We start from the raw sequence: 15,061 nt of genomic DNA on the forward strand, positions 1-15,061 counted from the left end.
CATTAGTGATTTGTCCACAAATAGTATATTCTTGAAATGTAGGTAGATAAAAGACCATGAGCAAGACCGAGTGTAACAGTTTGACCAACAGAGACCCACCTTAGCAAAGCAAAGAACACTCAGAAAATTGAAAATAATTTTGCAGTAACTGCTGATTGTGTAAAAGAGTAATTAAGCATCAAACATTATATTCTCCTTGAATTTCAAGTTTCCAAGCAAAAAAAAAGTTCTTATCCTTTGCAAGAAGAGTTTCTCATATGAAATGCAAATGGTTTTTAAAAAGTTCTGATACTTTTCCTTTATAAAGTATTCCAAAGTATTTCCTCAGTTGCAGCAGAATTGCAGCACCTCAGTATCAAAGACTACCCTTACCTGATGACTGATACAGACCTTCAAAACTGGAAACACAAAACCTAAGCCGTACATACATGAACGTATAAGTATTCAGAGACATTCAGTATAATCTGAAAATAACTAATGTCATCTTGAATAGAAGTCAAAACAAAGTCACAATGACAACAATAAAAAATGGCTTTATACCCTGCTCACCTCTCAGATCGAGGTTGCTGGGAAGTTGCTATTATTATTAACTGGGAAATTATTATTGCTAGCACCCAAAGGATTCGAAACAGTCTCCAACAGTATTTACTTAATTATGTATTTCAAAATTCCAAGATATTTCTCTCAAGGGGATTACAAGCATAGTTGATCATAGGTTTTTATAACATGACACAAAACAGATTTAAGACCACATTGCAGGATCATGTTGATACAGAATGCTATTTATAGAAAGAGCAACAAAACTCTCAGTTTATCATTACAGCTTCTAAATATCAGATAAACAGTTCATATTGCTGTGTCTTCCACAGGTAAACTCCAGAATGGGATATGCACTTAACAGGTACCATGGTAGTTATTTTACATTACATACATCTCCGTGAAAGGTTCCACCCACATTTCTTCCAATGTTTGTCATGTACAACTCTGAAATACCTGTACTTTAAATGCATCCACTTCTGCTGCATCTAATACCTGACAAATACTGCAGTTACTACCAAATGACTCCACCCCACAAACTGGAAGACCATAGGGCTCTGTATTATTACTAGCACTTGAGTATTCAAAAGCAGAAATCATTTCATGAAGCAAATTCAACAGAAATGATGACAAGAAAGCTATATAGCCTTGAGTTACAGGTAAGAGTAACACCAGACAATATCCTAAGAATTTCCTGATGAGCAATTTTCTCATATTCATAAATTTCTGCTATGAAAGACACTTGAAGTCATTCCCTCTATGGTGATGAGCAACAAAAGATGCTCTAAACAGCACACTGTAAAAATTACATGAAATTACAGAAAAATAGATGAGCATAGCAAAGAGCATCTCATATTCAGCTCTGATAGCTCATAACATAACACTTTCATAAATTTATCAATGCTAAAAAGAAGGGCAAGAAGAACCTCCACTCCTTACTGGACCAGGAGGGGAATACTATAACTGATGACGAAGAAAAGGCTGAGGTCCTGAATGCCTTCTTCGCCTCAGTTTTCAACAGCAAGGAGGGAGGAGTTCAGGGCAAGTGGCCTCTTGAACTGGGGGATGGGGTCGGGGAGCGGTGTGTTCCCCTGGAAATTCATGAAGAATTAGTTCAGGACCTGCTGAGCCACCTGGACACCCACAAGTCCATGGGACCAGATGGGATCCATCCCAGGGTGCTGAGAGAGCTGGCAGCTGAGCTGGCCAAGCCACTCTCCATCATTTTCCAGCAGTCCTGGCTCACCGGAGAGGTCCCAGGAAACTGGAAAATGGCCAACGTGGTCCCCATCCACAAGAAGGGTCAGATGGAGGAACCTGGGAACTACAGACCTGTCAGCCTGACCTCAGTGCCAGGGAAACTGATGGAGCAGGTTATCTTGGGGGTGATAAGAGCACAACTGAGGGATGGCAAAGAGCTCAGGTCCAGCCAGCATGGGTTTAGGAAGGGCAGATCCTGCCTTTCCAACCTGATCTCCTTCTATGATCAGGTGACCTGCTTGGTGGATGTGGGGAGGCCTGTGGATGTGGTCTATCTGGACTTCAGCAAGGCCTTTGACACTGTCCCCCACAGCAAACTGCTGGCTAAGCTGTCAGCCCGTGGCTTGGATGGCAACACTCTGTGCTGGGTTAGAAACTGGCTGGAGGGCCGGACCCAGAGAGTGGTGGTGAATGGTGCCACATCCAGCTGGCGGCTGTCACTAGTGGTGTCCCTCAGGGATCAGTGCTGGGCCCCATCCTCTTTAACATCTTCATAGATGATCTGGATGAGGGCATGGAGTCAGTCATCAGCAAGTTTGCAGATGACACCAAGCTGGGGGCAGATGTGGCTGGGTTGGAGGGCAGAAGGGCTCTGCAGCGGGACCTTGACCACCTGCACAGATGGGCAGAGTCCAATGGGATGGCCTTCAATAGCTCCAAGTGCAGGGTGCTGCACTTTGGCCACAACAACCCCATGCAGAGATACAGGCTGGGGTCGGAGTGGCTGAGAGCAGACAGACAGAGAGGGATCTGGGGGTGCTGATTGATACCCGCCTGAACATGAGCCAGCAGTGTGCCCAGGTGGCCAAGAGAGCCAGTGGCATCCTGGCCTGCATCAGGAATGGTGTGGTCAGCAGGAGCAGGGAGGTCATTCTGCCCCTGTACTCTACACTGGTTAGACCACACCTTGAGTACTGTGTTCAGTTCTGGGCCCCCCAGTTTAGAAGGGACGTTGAGATGCTTGAGAGTGTCCAGAGAAGGACGACGAGGCTGGAGAGAGGCCTTGAGCACAAGCCCTATGACGAGAGGCTGAGGGAGCTGGGATTGGTTAGCCTGGAGAAGAGGAGGCTCAGGGGTGACCTCATTGCTGTCTACAACTACCTGAAGGGTGGTTGTGGCCAGGAGGTTGCTCTCTTCTCTCAGGTGGCCAGCACCAGAACAAGAGGACACAGCCTCAAGCTACACCAGGGGAGATTTAGGCTGGAGGTGAGGAGAAAGTTCTTCACTGAGAGAGTCATTGGCCACTGAAATGGGCTGCCTAGGGAGGCGGTGGAGTCGCCATCCCTGGAGCTGTTCAAGGCAGGATTGGACAGAGCCTTGAGCTCTGTGGTAAAGGGTTGGACTCCATCTGTGAGGTCTCTTCCAACCCTGATGATACTGTGACACTGTGTGATACTGTGAACATCCAAGTAATTTTTACTAAAGTCCTAGTGACTACAGCAATATATGTAACTAGTGCCATTAATGCTAAAACCTATGATTAATAAGGAAACCAGATGGTGACTAGCTTAAGACCTTTAAACAGTCTAGCACTGATGTTATCTTGAAAAAAGAAAAACTTGGGACACAAACCTAGTTGAAACAGTATTTATCTGTAACTTTAGGCTATCCTTAAAACAGATCTTCAACACTGCTTTAATCACAACCCAGAAACCTGAAGAGAATGAGGAACATTAAGGATACCTTTTGACCATATACAGGCAGCATCAGTAACAGACATTGCTAGTGAAAATTATAAAGGTAATGCAAGATCTTCAGTTTATACCAAGTTTGAGGATTCGACTGCAAAGAGATAGAATACCTAGCTTTCAATCCATCCAGGACAAAAAAGTTAATGATGTAATACTGTTTGCCTTCTAATTTCTAGCCTTGCAAAACTACAAAAATTCATTGTAATGAATTTGTAGTTATTAATAGCTGAAATATTTGCTTAATCCCATCTACCCATAGAAAGGTAATTTTCCTTCAGTTTCTCATGACACAGGAAAATGCCAAAGATATTTAACACATTAGTTTTTCATAGCACTATGTTTATTTTCCTCTGGACAGACCTACATCAAGTAAAATCTAATTGGACTCTACATCACTACATATTTGTACACTTCAAAATACAAATGTTTTAAAGTATTTCTGAGTTTACATTCAAAATATTTGCTAAAAAATTACAGCTTATCAGAACAGTCTGGTTTTCTTTATTCTGTGATAGAAGTAAAACTATGTACAATGCTAAAAAGATATGATTCCTTCAACATCATAAATCAAATTCAGACACAGAAAGAGACAGACCCAGATGCTGGTAAAGGCAGTATAGAGCCACTGATTTCACATGAACAGTATAATGAGCATTCATTCATTTTTTTTTTTTAATAAAGAACTTAAGCTGGACATGGAAATTCCAACATAAAGGTGCATATATGGGAGTTTGAAATGCATACCCAAAGGGGGACAGAATACTGGCTAGCATAAATGAGAACATGAAGATGGAAAATACTGAAACTACATGGAAGTAAATCGAAGGAACAGGATACTAAGAAACTACAGCAGCTGAAATACCACTAGAAAATAAACAAAAAAAGAAATAATAATCTGTGAAAAAGGTTTGGTTTTACTTCTGTGAACAGAACCATATTTCACAATGGCTAAGGTTTATTCGTATTCTCTGATGTGGAAAAAAATAAATCAATTCTGGTCAAGTTTCCTACATCAATTCTGTCTCGAAGTCACAAACCACTCATATTTCTCTCCATGCTTCTGACATAATTAAGTAAAAAAGTTTACAACCCAGCAGTGACGCGTCACGACATTTTTCAAATACATGATCATTCACATTCTAAGAAGGGCTACATTCTGAACATAATAGTCTGAATTTTAAAATTAATGCAATAAAAGAACTTTTTGAAAGATCAATATATTTTGTTATTTTTGACAATGGCAGACAAGTCAGTGGAACAAATAAAGGCTCCAGCTGCCATGAAGCTTTGTTGCTTTTTTTGAAGTCTGCTCACATCATCAGTCATGAGCAGTCAGACATTTTAGTAAAGGTGGATAATTAACTGTAAGGAATTAAAGTAGGAGAAATATGCTTTTTAAGACTAAAAAAACACTATGTTGATACAGACATGCCTCTACTGTTTGCATAGCAGTTCTGTAACATTTCATACCTGTTGGAAGGAGGAAGTCAAAAGAGAACTCACACGGCTAATCAAATCTGAGAAAGACAGGCCATATAAAGAAACAACAGGGAAAGAACAGTCACAGAAATGGTAACCAAATGAGCAAAAAGGATACAAGTGACCATCCTCAGAAAGAGAATGACACAGAGACTGAAGATATTTGCCAAGAGTATGTCTGCATGGAACAGTGAAAATAAAAAAACTGATATAAAATGCAAAAGGAGGTAAAGGGGCACGTGTTAGTAGTGAGAACTCAATTAATAAACAACTAAGAAAGATGAATGATTTTCCCAAATGTAGCACCAACCAGAAAAAAAGCGAAGTATCTGTAAAACCAAGGAAACAATAGCAAAGCACTGCAACTACTGATTAAAGGGTGGAAGATTGTTTACAAGGTTATAGAGCAAGATGAGACAAGAGTTTGTTATGGACAACATGATGTTAACAGCAAACATCATTCCCAAACTACCTGTCCTGCAAACAGGACACTGGCCATCTTCAGCAAAAGATACAAGAGGGAACCACTTGCAAACTAGAAATAAAAAACCCCTAACAACAAACATCAATCCCACTGTCTGTCTTGGGTCCCCTGAGCATCACAGAATCAACCAAGTTGGAAGAGACCTCCAAGATCATCTAATCCAACCTATCACCCTTTTGGGTAAGATCTAGTGTAGTGCAGAAGAACTTCAAGTCCCAATTTACTACACCTATACAAGAAAAGATATGCCTTAACAGCATACATCTTGTATATTTAATTACTTAGCTGTGAGATGCAAAAATGCAGTTCCTTCCCCTCAGGATTCACAGTCCTGATGGCTTGCTGGACTAGGCTTCTTAAAATAAATATAGAATTTTTCCCCCCTTCCAAGGACTGTGGGCCCTGCAACATACCAGGTCATGACTAAGCATCTCTAGGTACTAGATTGTCAAGTATCCCTGAATCATGCTTATTGGCTGCATTGCACTTTTCATCGCATAATTCATCTTGGCCAAGAAAAGATCTGTGAAAGTATGTATGAAGCATTCACAACCAAGTGATATTTTAATTCAATTCAGAAAGAAGCAGTTTCCACCAACACACTCCAGTACTCTGAAATGCAGTCCACCTGACCAGTATGAAATTTTAATTGAATCTTTTGAATGTGAATGCATCCTCAAACCACCTCCTATGTTTTGTGTAGAACATAATCCTTTTAGATGTATTTAAAACACATTTTGGATCAAGTCTCACAGGTAATACTAGCAGGTATTACTCTTAGTAAGGCTTAGACCACAACTAGGCACCAGTTTAGTACTGTCAAGATCCAGATTCTGCTGAGTACAATAAAAATCAATCTCTGTGCTTAGGGACTGAAACTCGTATGGTCCTCAAAGAGAGCTACCAGCAGGAATAAAGACCTGAAGTTGCATACTTGTGTCATCTAGCTCGTTCATGTCTCTACAAGCTTCATAATCCTTCCTTCCATGTCCTATTATCAAGATAGAGGTGTATTTTTCTGAAATGCTTACATATTCTGATTTTCAGAATAATTCAAAGAAGCTACCACAAGTTAACAATAAACCATGAACTGAACAAAAAAAATTGTTTTGCTTTGGATTTGTTTGCTGTTTGTTGCAAAACATTTCTTAAGAGGTTACTTAAACTTTTGAAATTAGAAAAAGAAGTCATCTTGCAACTAAATAAGCACTTGGCATCATACACTTGTTGCAGTGGGTCAAACACTTTTACAATCAAATTCCACATCTGAAAGACAGGCATAAAACTCAAGAGAATACTTTAATTACTTCATAAGAAAGTGATATTCAGACATTATGATGAAAGAAAAAAATTGTACTTACAATTCATCTAGTTCAAGCCAGAGGAAAATTGCTGATTTATAATTAACACTGTTACATGAAGTTTGGGCTTTTTCAGCTGAATGAAAAAGTTGTTGTGACTTTAAGTCTGATGCTCCATCTAAACAGGTAATGCAAGCAAATCTGTGTGCTAATTTGTTCACTTAGATAATTTAACCTCTTGGTTTGAGATTAAGAAGAGGAAAAAAAACCCAAACCTGTCTGTCAATTTCTAAATGTTAAAAGGCGAACATAATATGCAAATTGGAGGAAATGTCTGTGTTGTAATTTAGATTAAATCATGATTAATGAATATGCTCCCATGAACATATGCTCAAATTAAATTTTCACTTAACTACAACTTCAAACCTTGTTGTGTTATGGCCAAAACAGGTACAGGATCACACAGTGCCAAAATGGAATGTAATCAAAAGAAGTTTCACATTCTTTCAATTCTGCCAGTTTTTTTCAATAGCATTTGTCACTAAAAAAATGCAAAATGTAAGTTTTATCATCTGCTTGGCATGATTGTGTAAATGCTTTCATATAACTTGACAAAATACTCATTAGAAGTTCTCTTATGCAACATGCACGTACCTTCTGTTTGTTTCTAAGCAATTACTGTACCATTCAAAATGTAAACCTGATTTTGGAAACTGCTAAATAATTTAATTCCAGGAAGCAACGTACTAAGACTTAGGCTACAACACTGCAAACACACAGTATGCTTATTTGATGTACTTACAGACTTATTTCATACATGTTAAAATAAACTGTCAGAATAAGAGATTATCACATGTATTTTACAGATAAGGAGTCTTTCCTTAGAAGCACTCAGCGCTGTTGGAACTGTATCACTGGGATATCAGCCTGCCTCTCCACACTAACAGAGGGCGAAATTCTACCTGTTCCTTCATTGTTAACATAAATATTGGATGTCGCACTATAACTAGGCCCAATTTTTAAAGTACTAGAAACATTTAAACGAAAGTAGACTCGCAGAAAATAATCCATAACTATTTCTGGTACGTTGATAGTAAGTCAATAATAGTAGGCCCAAACTCACTCTATCTAAATTTGGGGGTTGAGTGAACACGATAAACCCACAAATTATAGTCCAGTAATAGGCTGATGAATAGAACTCAACACATGCAAAGCCACAGCAGTACTACACAGTATTAATAAAAATATTAAGTACTCAGCATATACACTCAAGGCTCAATGATGGCTTTATTCAGCACAAGTACAAAGCCTTGGGCACAGGCATGAAACATCATTAAGTAGTTTAGTAAGAAGTACATTCGATAATTAATGTATTTAGCAACTCAGCACATATATAGTTGGTCAAGCAAGGTTCCCTTTAATATCAGTATGCAGTGTCCCCTGACACGGCATTACGAGCAGGAATCCACGGCAGAATTTGATTACGAACGGGAATTTACCAAGGGTCCCCCCTCCCCGCCTTAAACGCCATGCACTAGTAGTGCAGCTCTCCTGGAAACCTAGACAGCATGAAAGACTTTCTTTAAGTAGCGACAAGAGCTCAGGATTTAGTAATTAATGCCCTATCCCCAGCCCTGATCCTCGCCTCAGCGACAAGGAGAAGGCGGCCCAGGGCTCTCCTCGCCTCCTCTCCCATCGGCAGCGCGAGGGCCTCCCCTTCCCACAATAGGGGGAAGGCCCAAGGCCTCCTCGTCGCCGGGGCCCTCTCTCATCTTCCCTCTCTCCTACTTCATCAGGCCTCAAGTTCGCTCAGCCCCGGGGCGGTGGCGCCTCCAGGCTCCTTTCGCCCCAGCTCCCTCTCCCAAGACACCGAGAGGTACCCGCCGAGGCCTCCACCCCTGCCCCACTCTTCCTCCTCCCTCCTGCCCCGAGGCCTCCGCTTTCCCTCAGAGCGGAGAGGAGGAGGAGGAGCCGCCACCGCCGCCGCCTCCTCCTCCTCCCGTCCCAGGCCCCACTCCCTCCCCTGAGGCCCAGCCCGACCCAGCCGCAAGCACCCCGTACCTTGTAGAAGGCCCCGTTGGAGCCCCGCACCTCCACCACCAGCTCCTCCATGTTGTGCCGCGGCGGCTCGGTGCGGGAGACCCAGGCCCGGCGCCTCCTCCCTTTCCTTTCTCTGTCGGCGCAGAATGGGGGGGAAGAAGAGGAGGAGGAGGAGGGGTGTGTGTGCCGGAGCGGGGGAGGGGAAGGGGAATCTCGGTTCACTCCGAGCCCGAGGGGGTGGGGCCGCGGGGGGGGCGGGAGGGAGGGGGGCGCTGCAGGGCTGCTCCGCGCCGCCGCTCTCGCCGTCGCCCTCGGCTGCCCGGAAATGAAAGCGAAACGGCCACCGCCGGGCGGCGCACGCGGGGCGGAGGGGCCGCAGGGGCCCGTTCCGAACGCCAACGCCGAGGCCGCGTCACGTGGCGGGCCGCGGCGGGGTGGGCGGGGCGAGGCGCTGCCCGGGCGGCACGCGCCGCTCCCCCGCCGCCCAACGGCCGGGCCGCTCGCGCAGCCGCAGCGCGAGCTCTGTGTGGGGCGGGGGATCGGACGCGGAAGGGGCGGGCGAGAGCCCGCCTCCGTGCCTGACGCGCGTCCGAGTGACTTCCCCGCCGGCCAATCAAGCCGCACAGCGCTGCCGGGGCGGGGCGGGGCCGGAGCCGCGGCCTGCTCCGCGGCGCTCCGCGGCGCTCCGCAGGTGGGCGAGGCGGGAATGGTCGGTGTCTGTGCGCCGCTTGGCGCGGGCTGGTGTGCTTGTGCTGGAAACCTCAGCTCCTCGTAAGGAATGTAGTACAAGATGAATGGGCCCATCGGCCTGGAGGGCTGAGTGCTAGCCCCTCTACCTCGTCGTGAGACTTAAGCTCTGTTCAACAAGCTAACAAGTCCTCCACGTAACACATAACGGTATTTCAGTGACTTCCAAACGGGCACATTTCAACTCCTAAAGTTTTCTGACAGCAGAGTGTTCTGCTGTGCGTGTAGTCTCCTGTAGAATCTGCTGGTGCGTTCAAGGAGCTACTCCATCAGTGATGGAGGATTTACAAGTGGAAGTATGCTTCTCAGCCTTGAGTTAGACCTTCACAAGCATTAACATTTTCTTACGTGATTTTCCTCCCTGCTAACTACAAAGACAAGGAAAAAATGTGGCCAGCACCAGAACAAGAGGACACAGCCTCAGGCTGCGCCAGGGGAAATTTAGGCTGGAGGTGAGGAGAAAGTTCTTCACTGAGAGAGTCATTGGACACTGGAATGGGCTGCCCGGGGAGGTGGTGGAGTCGCCGTCCCTGGGCCACTTCAAGGCAAGGTTGGACGTGGCACTTGGTGCCATGGTCTAGCCTTGAGCTCTGTGGTAAAGGATTGGACTTGATGATCTATGAGGTCTCTTCCAACCTTGGTGATACTGTGATACCTTCAAAAATCACCATTGCAATTTATTACCCTGTCTGTCATTCCTCCAAGTAAAGTGTGAGGTGCTTTCATTAACGTAAATCGTAGGCTGAAATTCTGCACCTGTTACTCAAAACTCTGGAAATTAATAAGCCTATGATGTCATCTTTCCCTTTGCATTTAAAGTTGTTTGGCATTTTTTGTTAGCCACCAAAACTTTTCATTCAGCTGGGGAGAGATTGAGAGTCGCAGCGATTCCTGTGTGCTGTGTGGTTGCCTGTTCATTGTATACAGTCATAGCATCGAAGTAAATTTCAACAGTATGATTGCTATGCAGTGTACCTTGAAGGGAAGGTGTTTGATTCTCTTTTAATCTGCTTTGGGTACTCCTTCTTGAGTATGATGAAAGTTTCTGTTTCAGTTTGACAGCCTTACTGTGCTCATTAAAGAGGCGGAGAACTTACTTGCCTGGGTTTGGCAGAGGATCCAAGTGAGCTGGAGGAGGAAAAATGTAAGGACAAGGAGCAAAGGTAGAAAATTTGTGTACCAGAATAAAAATACATTGGAATACAGATATTGTGAAGTCTATTGAAAAAAATAGATAAAATGGAACCCTCTTTTCACTTGTTCGTGTTAGAAATACATTTTAAAAGACATACAAATGATTCAACTCAAGATTTCAACTATTCGCCAGAAGAGATGATGCTGAGTTCTAAAACAAAGGTAGCTGAAGATTTTTTTTTTAATTCATTCTTTGTTACAAGTATTCTCAAGTTATTCTCATAATTTTGTCCTGACTAGTGAATGTTCTAACCCTTTTCCACTAAATAAGGACACTTAAATATTTCCAAGGATATTCTCTGTTTTGTTCTGGTCACTGACCCATAACCTTTACTCTTATTTTCCAAATTGCTTACTGTTTTTGCTATTTTGCTTTGAACTGTCTTCAGATTGAACTGTCCATCCTTTCTGAAATGTGTTTATGAATTAGGTAGTTTTTCATCTTAAATGTGTGTATATTTAAAATGCAATGACACTATAAAAGTAAAATGTTATTTCCTTTAAATGTTAGACTTCTAACTAGACATATAATTCTACTGTTCAACTACACTATGCAGTAGCTATGGGACTTCCCATCCCTCTGCTCCTTTGAATCATTTCATAGTCTCCAACAATCTGAACCCCACGTGTTCCAGTCTTGGGTTTGGTCCTACAGATGCTCAGTGCTTCTGTTTCTTACTCATTTCTACACTGCACAGTGTTTGTAGATTAATCTGCTGATGGGGAGGCACTCTGAGGTCTTTGGAATACCTCTTTTCATAAACCCCATCAACCAACTTTGACTTTTATTCACAAGTGAATTTATTCAAATACTTTCATAGATTTTTGTAAAGAATGTAAGAAAAAAGCCTCCTCCCATTTTGTCTTCCTTGAGAAAGTTGAAAGACAGGAAGCAAAGTTGAAAGGCACTTCTCAGGGTGTCTCAGAGCCCTGTATCCTTGTTTAACTAATATTTCCCTAGGGTTTGTGTCTTAGGTGTTCCAGTTCTTTGTTTATCTTCACCAGTAGCTTTGATGCGGTACACTGAAGGAGTTAAACATTTAAAGTGTAGCCATCAACACCAGCCTTTCCCAACAACAGCAGCTGAGCCTTTCCCAGTGTCATGGATTGCTGGTGATTTGATTTGCAAAAGAGGGTTTGTGCAGATGCTGGGTAAGAGTGACAGGAACAACTGAGTACTTTTCCCACCTTGAGCTATTTACCTTAAGGCTTGGTCAGACACTTCTTTTTGAAAGATGGTAATCCAGTTAACTAGCAAAATCCCTGCGAGGAATTTTATGCAATTATGCTTATTTACACTCCCATTTTGGGCTTCATCTTAGTCTTATCAAGGTTCCTAGAGATCTTAATTCAGCCTTTCGAATTTGTATGTGCTGGGGTTTTTCTGTACATCAGACAGAAATATCTCCTTGCTATCTTCTCTTCTTCTACATCATGATGTTCGGCATGTCATGCAGATAATATTTAGACATATTTCCATCTAAATCCAGTAGTTATAAAAGGTGTATCTTATTTCTGACACTGATACTGAAAACACACAAACAAAAAGACTGCATCCGTCTGAGATAGATAGGATTTTGAGTTACCTTAATTGGACTCTATAGTTCCAATGGATGTGAATTTATAGGTGTAGCTTAAGTTTTCAGAGTAGGAGACTATCACACCAGTTTAAAGGTGGTTGTTTAGCCTGGAGAAGAGGAGGCTCAGAGGTGAACTCATTGCTGTCTACAACTACCTGAAGGGAGGTTGTAGCCAGGTGTGGGTTGGTCTCTTTTCCCAGGCAATCAGCAACAGAACAAGGGGGACAGTCTCAAGTTGTACCAGAGCAGGTCTAGGCTGGATGTTAGAAGGAAGTTCTTCACAGAGAGAGTGATTTGCCATTGGAATGGGCTGCCCCAGGAGGTGGTGGAGTTGCCATCCTGGAGGTGTTGAAGAAAAGACTGGATGAGGCAGTTAGTGCCATGGTCTAGCTGACGGGATAGGACTGGGTGCTAGTTTGTACTGGATGATCTTGGGAGTCTCTTCCAACCTGGTTGATTCTATGATTCTATGAAATGCTCTTTTCTTCTTGGTTTACAATGTAGTCTCAATAAAGTGCCTTTCTGTAGTCTAACTGGAATGGTAATGTTTTAATAATTAGGTCAGAAACTGGAAGAAGCAGTTGCAGTCAATAGAGATATAAACATGAATCACTTCTTAGACAAGGTTGCTTTATGGTTAATCAATAACAGCTGAAGGTAGAATATAACTGAAGTGTTGCAGTTTTGTTACCTTGGCCTTGACTAAAACCATGCCCACAAATTACAGATATCTAAATAGATATAGAAGAGTTACTATTCCCAGAACTTGTGGAGAAAAGCTGAAATAGAACAGGGAAGATTAGCAAGTCTTACTGTATGTTTACAAGAAGTCAGACTATGTTATGCCTGTTCATTCAGTTATTTGAATAGCTAATGTGGACTTGATCTGGGAGTCAAAATTAAATACTCCAAAAGGTAGTGTTCACATGGAAAGGCAATCAAAGTATGACCATTTCAAAAAGACAAAACTGAATATTCTGTCATTATTAAACCCCAAATCCTTCATTATATGTGTTAGACTGATGGGTAATCTTCTTTAATCCTGTAAAATATATCAAGGAGAAAAGCCTACTAATCTCTATCAATTTTTTATCATAATTACTGACTTTCTATTAGGCTTAACTGTTCCTTTTGTAAGTCACTACTCCACCTTCTCTGCCTCCAGGGGTATAGATTTCTGTATATTAAGTTTGGATTAGATAGGCATCCAAGGTTCATTTTGTCACACATTCTACTGTAATGTAGATATATGTTTCCACTAGTGGTTTTCAGTTTCTACAGTATACTGTGTCTTCTTGACCTGAATATGGAAGGAAGCCTGAGGGATTTAAGACTACTTTGTACCTACAATACAGAAGCTTCTCAGTTTCACGGCAAAGAGTTAAGCAAGCACTGGAATCTAAACTTCAGAAGGTCATTAAACTTTTTAAGTTACAAAAGTATAATCTTCTAAAAATATACATTTTAAAAAATTCCACCTACTATTGAGCTCTAGCTCAGTTTGGTCATCCAGAAAGCAACTGTCACTGTCATTCCACTCACCTGTGAATTAGTGGCCTTGGTGGGTAATCTATTTCTCATTTGGTGCTTGTTATGTTATTTGTTGGAACGTTTGGTCACGTTTAAAATGAAGGCTAATTCCTGGATTCTTCCAGAAGAATATCTTTATATCACGTTGTTACAGCTTTCAGTAACACATTACTTTTTTTTTTCTCCTTTTTGAATATCAGTAGTAAATCTGAAAACTTACCATGTAGCATTTTGTGTGGTCAGCAGGAGCAGGGAGGTCATTCTGCCCCTGTACTCTGCACTGGTTAGACCACACCTTGAGTCCTGTGTTCAGTTCTGGGGCCCCCACTTTAGGAAGGACATTGAGATGCTTGAGCGTGTCCAGAGAAGGGCAACGAGGCTGGTGAGAGGCCTTGAGCACAGCCTTACGAGGAGAGTCTGAGGGAGCTGGGATTGGTTAGCCTGGAGAAGAGGAGGCTCAGGGGTGACCTTATTGCTGTCTACAACTACCTGAGGGGTGGTTGTAGCCAGGGGGAGGTTGCTCTCTTCTCTCAGGTGGCCAGCACCAGAACGAGAGGACACAGTCTCAAGCTATGCCAGGGGAGATTTAGGCTGGAGGTGAGGAGAAAGTTCTTCCCTGAGAGAGTCATTGGACACTGGAATGGGCTGCCCGGGGAGGTGGTGGAGTTGCTGTCCCTGGAGCTGTTCAAGGCAGGATTGGACGTGGCCCTTGGTGCCATGGTCTAGCCTTGAGCTCTGTGGTAAAGGGTTGGACTTCATGATCTGTGAGGTCTCTTCCAATCCTGATAATACTGTGATACTGTGATTAATGATTCTGTTTCGTCTCCCACTCATGTCTTTCTTTCTATTTCTCTTGTAACCCCACAAATACAGTTATTAGTGTATCAATACTAAACAGTCCATGTTAATAGACAACACTCACACTTATGTGTAAGGCTGCATGTTAATTTATCCAGGTTTTATATTATTATTAATTATTAACCAAATCTTGTTTAAGATGAAAGTGAAAGGATTCCCTGAATAATGTGACTTGAAAATGAATTTATTGAAACAGTAGAAACTACAGAAAACTTGGGATTTTATTGGTGTAAACCAGTGGAGCACCTGGGTAAAATGGCTCTTTTTTCACCAGTATGGTTAGATGGTCATAATCCACTTTATTTCCATGATACAGTGACTTATATGCATTCTAGCAAGAGGTGTGCTCCACCAAGATTG

General features: G+C 42.5%; 1 protein-coding gene across 7 annotated transcripts in view; it reads right to left on the bottom strand.

The window, feature by feature from the left end:
- FMR1 (fragile X messenger ribonucleoprotein 1) overlaps positions 1-9,211 on the bottom strand; it is a 30,548-nt gene extending 21,337 nt beyond the window's left edge. For 5 of the 7 annotated variants that reach the window (XM_064159594.1, XM_064159597.1, XM_064159599.1 and 2 more), the window contains exon 1: positions 8,814-9,211. In XM_064159594.1, the coding sequence (XP_064015664.1) occupies positions 8,814-8,864 (51 nt within the window). In that variant the 5' untranslated portion in view covers positions 8,865-9,211. The remainder of the gene's footprint in view (positions 1-8,813) is intronic. The other 2 variants (XM_064159595.1, XM_064159593.1) reach the window with 2 other exon arrangements.
- Positions 9,212-15,061: the final 5,850 nt, after the last annotated feature.

Source organism: Pogoniulus pusillus, chromosome 19, assembly GCF_015220805.1.
Source record: "Pogoniulus pusillus isolate bPogPus1 chromosome 19, bPogPus1.pri, whole genome shotgun sequence".
Classification (NCBI taxonomy): Eukaryota; Metazoa; Chordata; class Aves; order Piciformes; family Lybiidae; genus Pogoniulus; species Pogoniulus pusillus.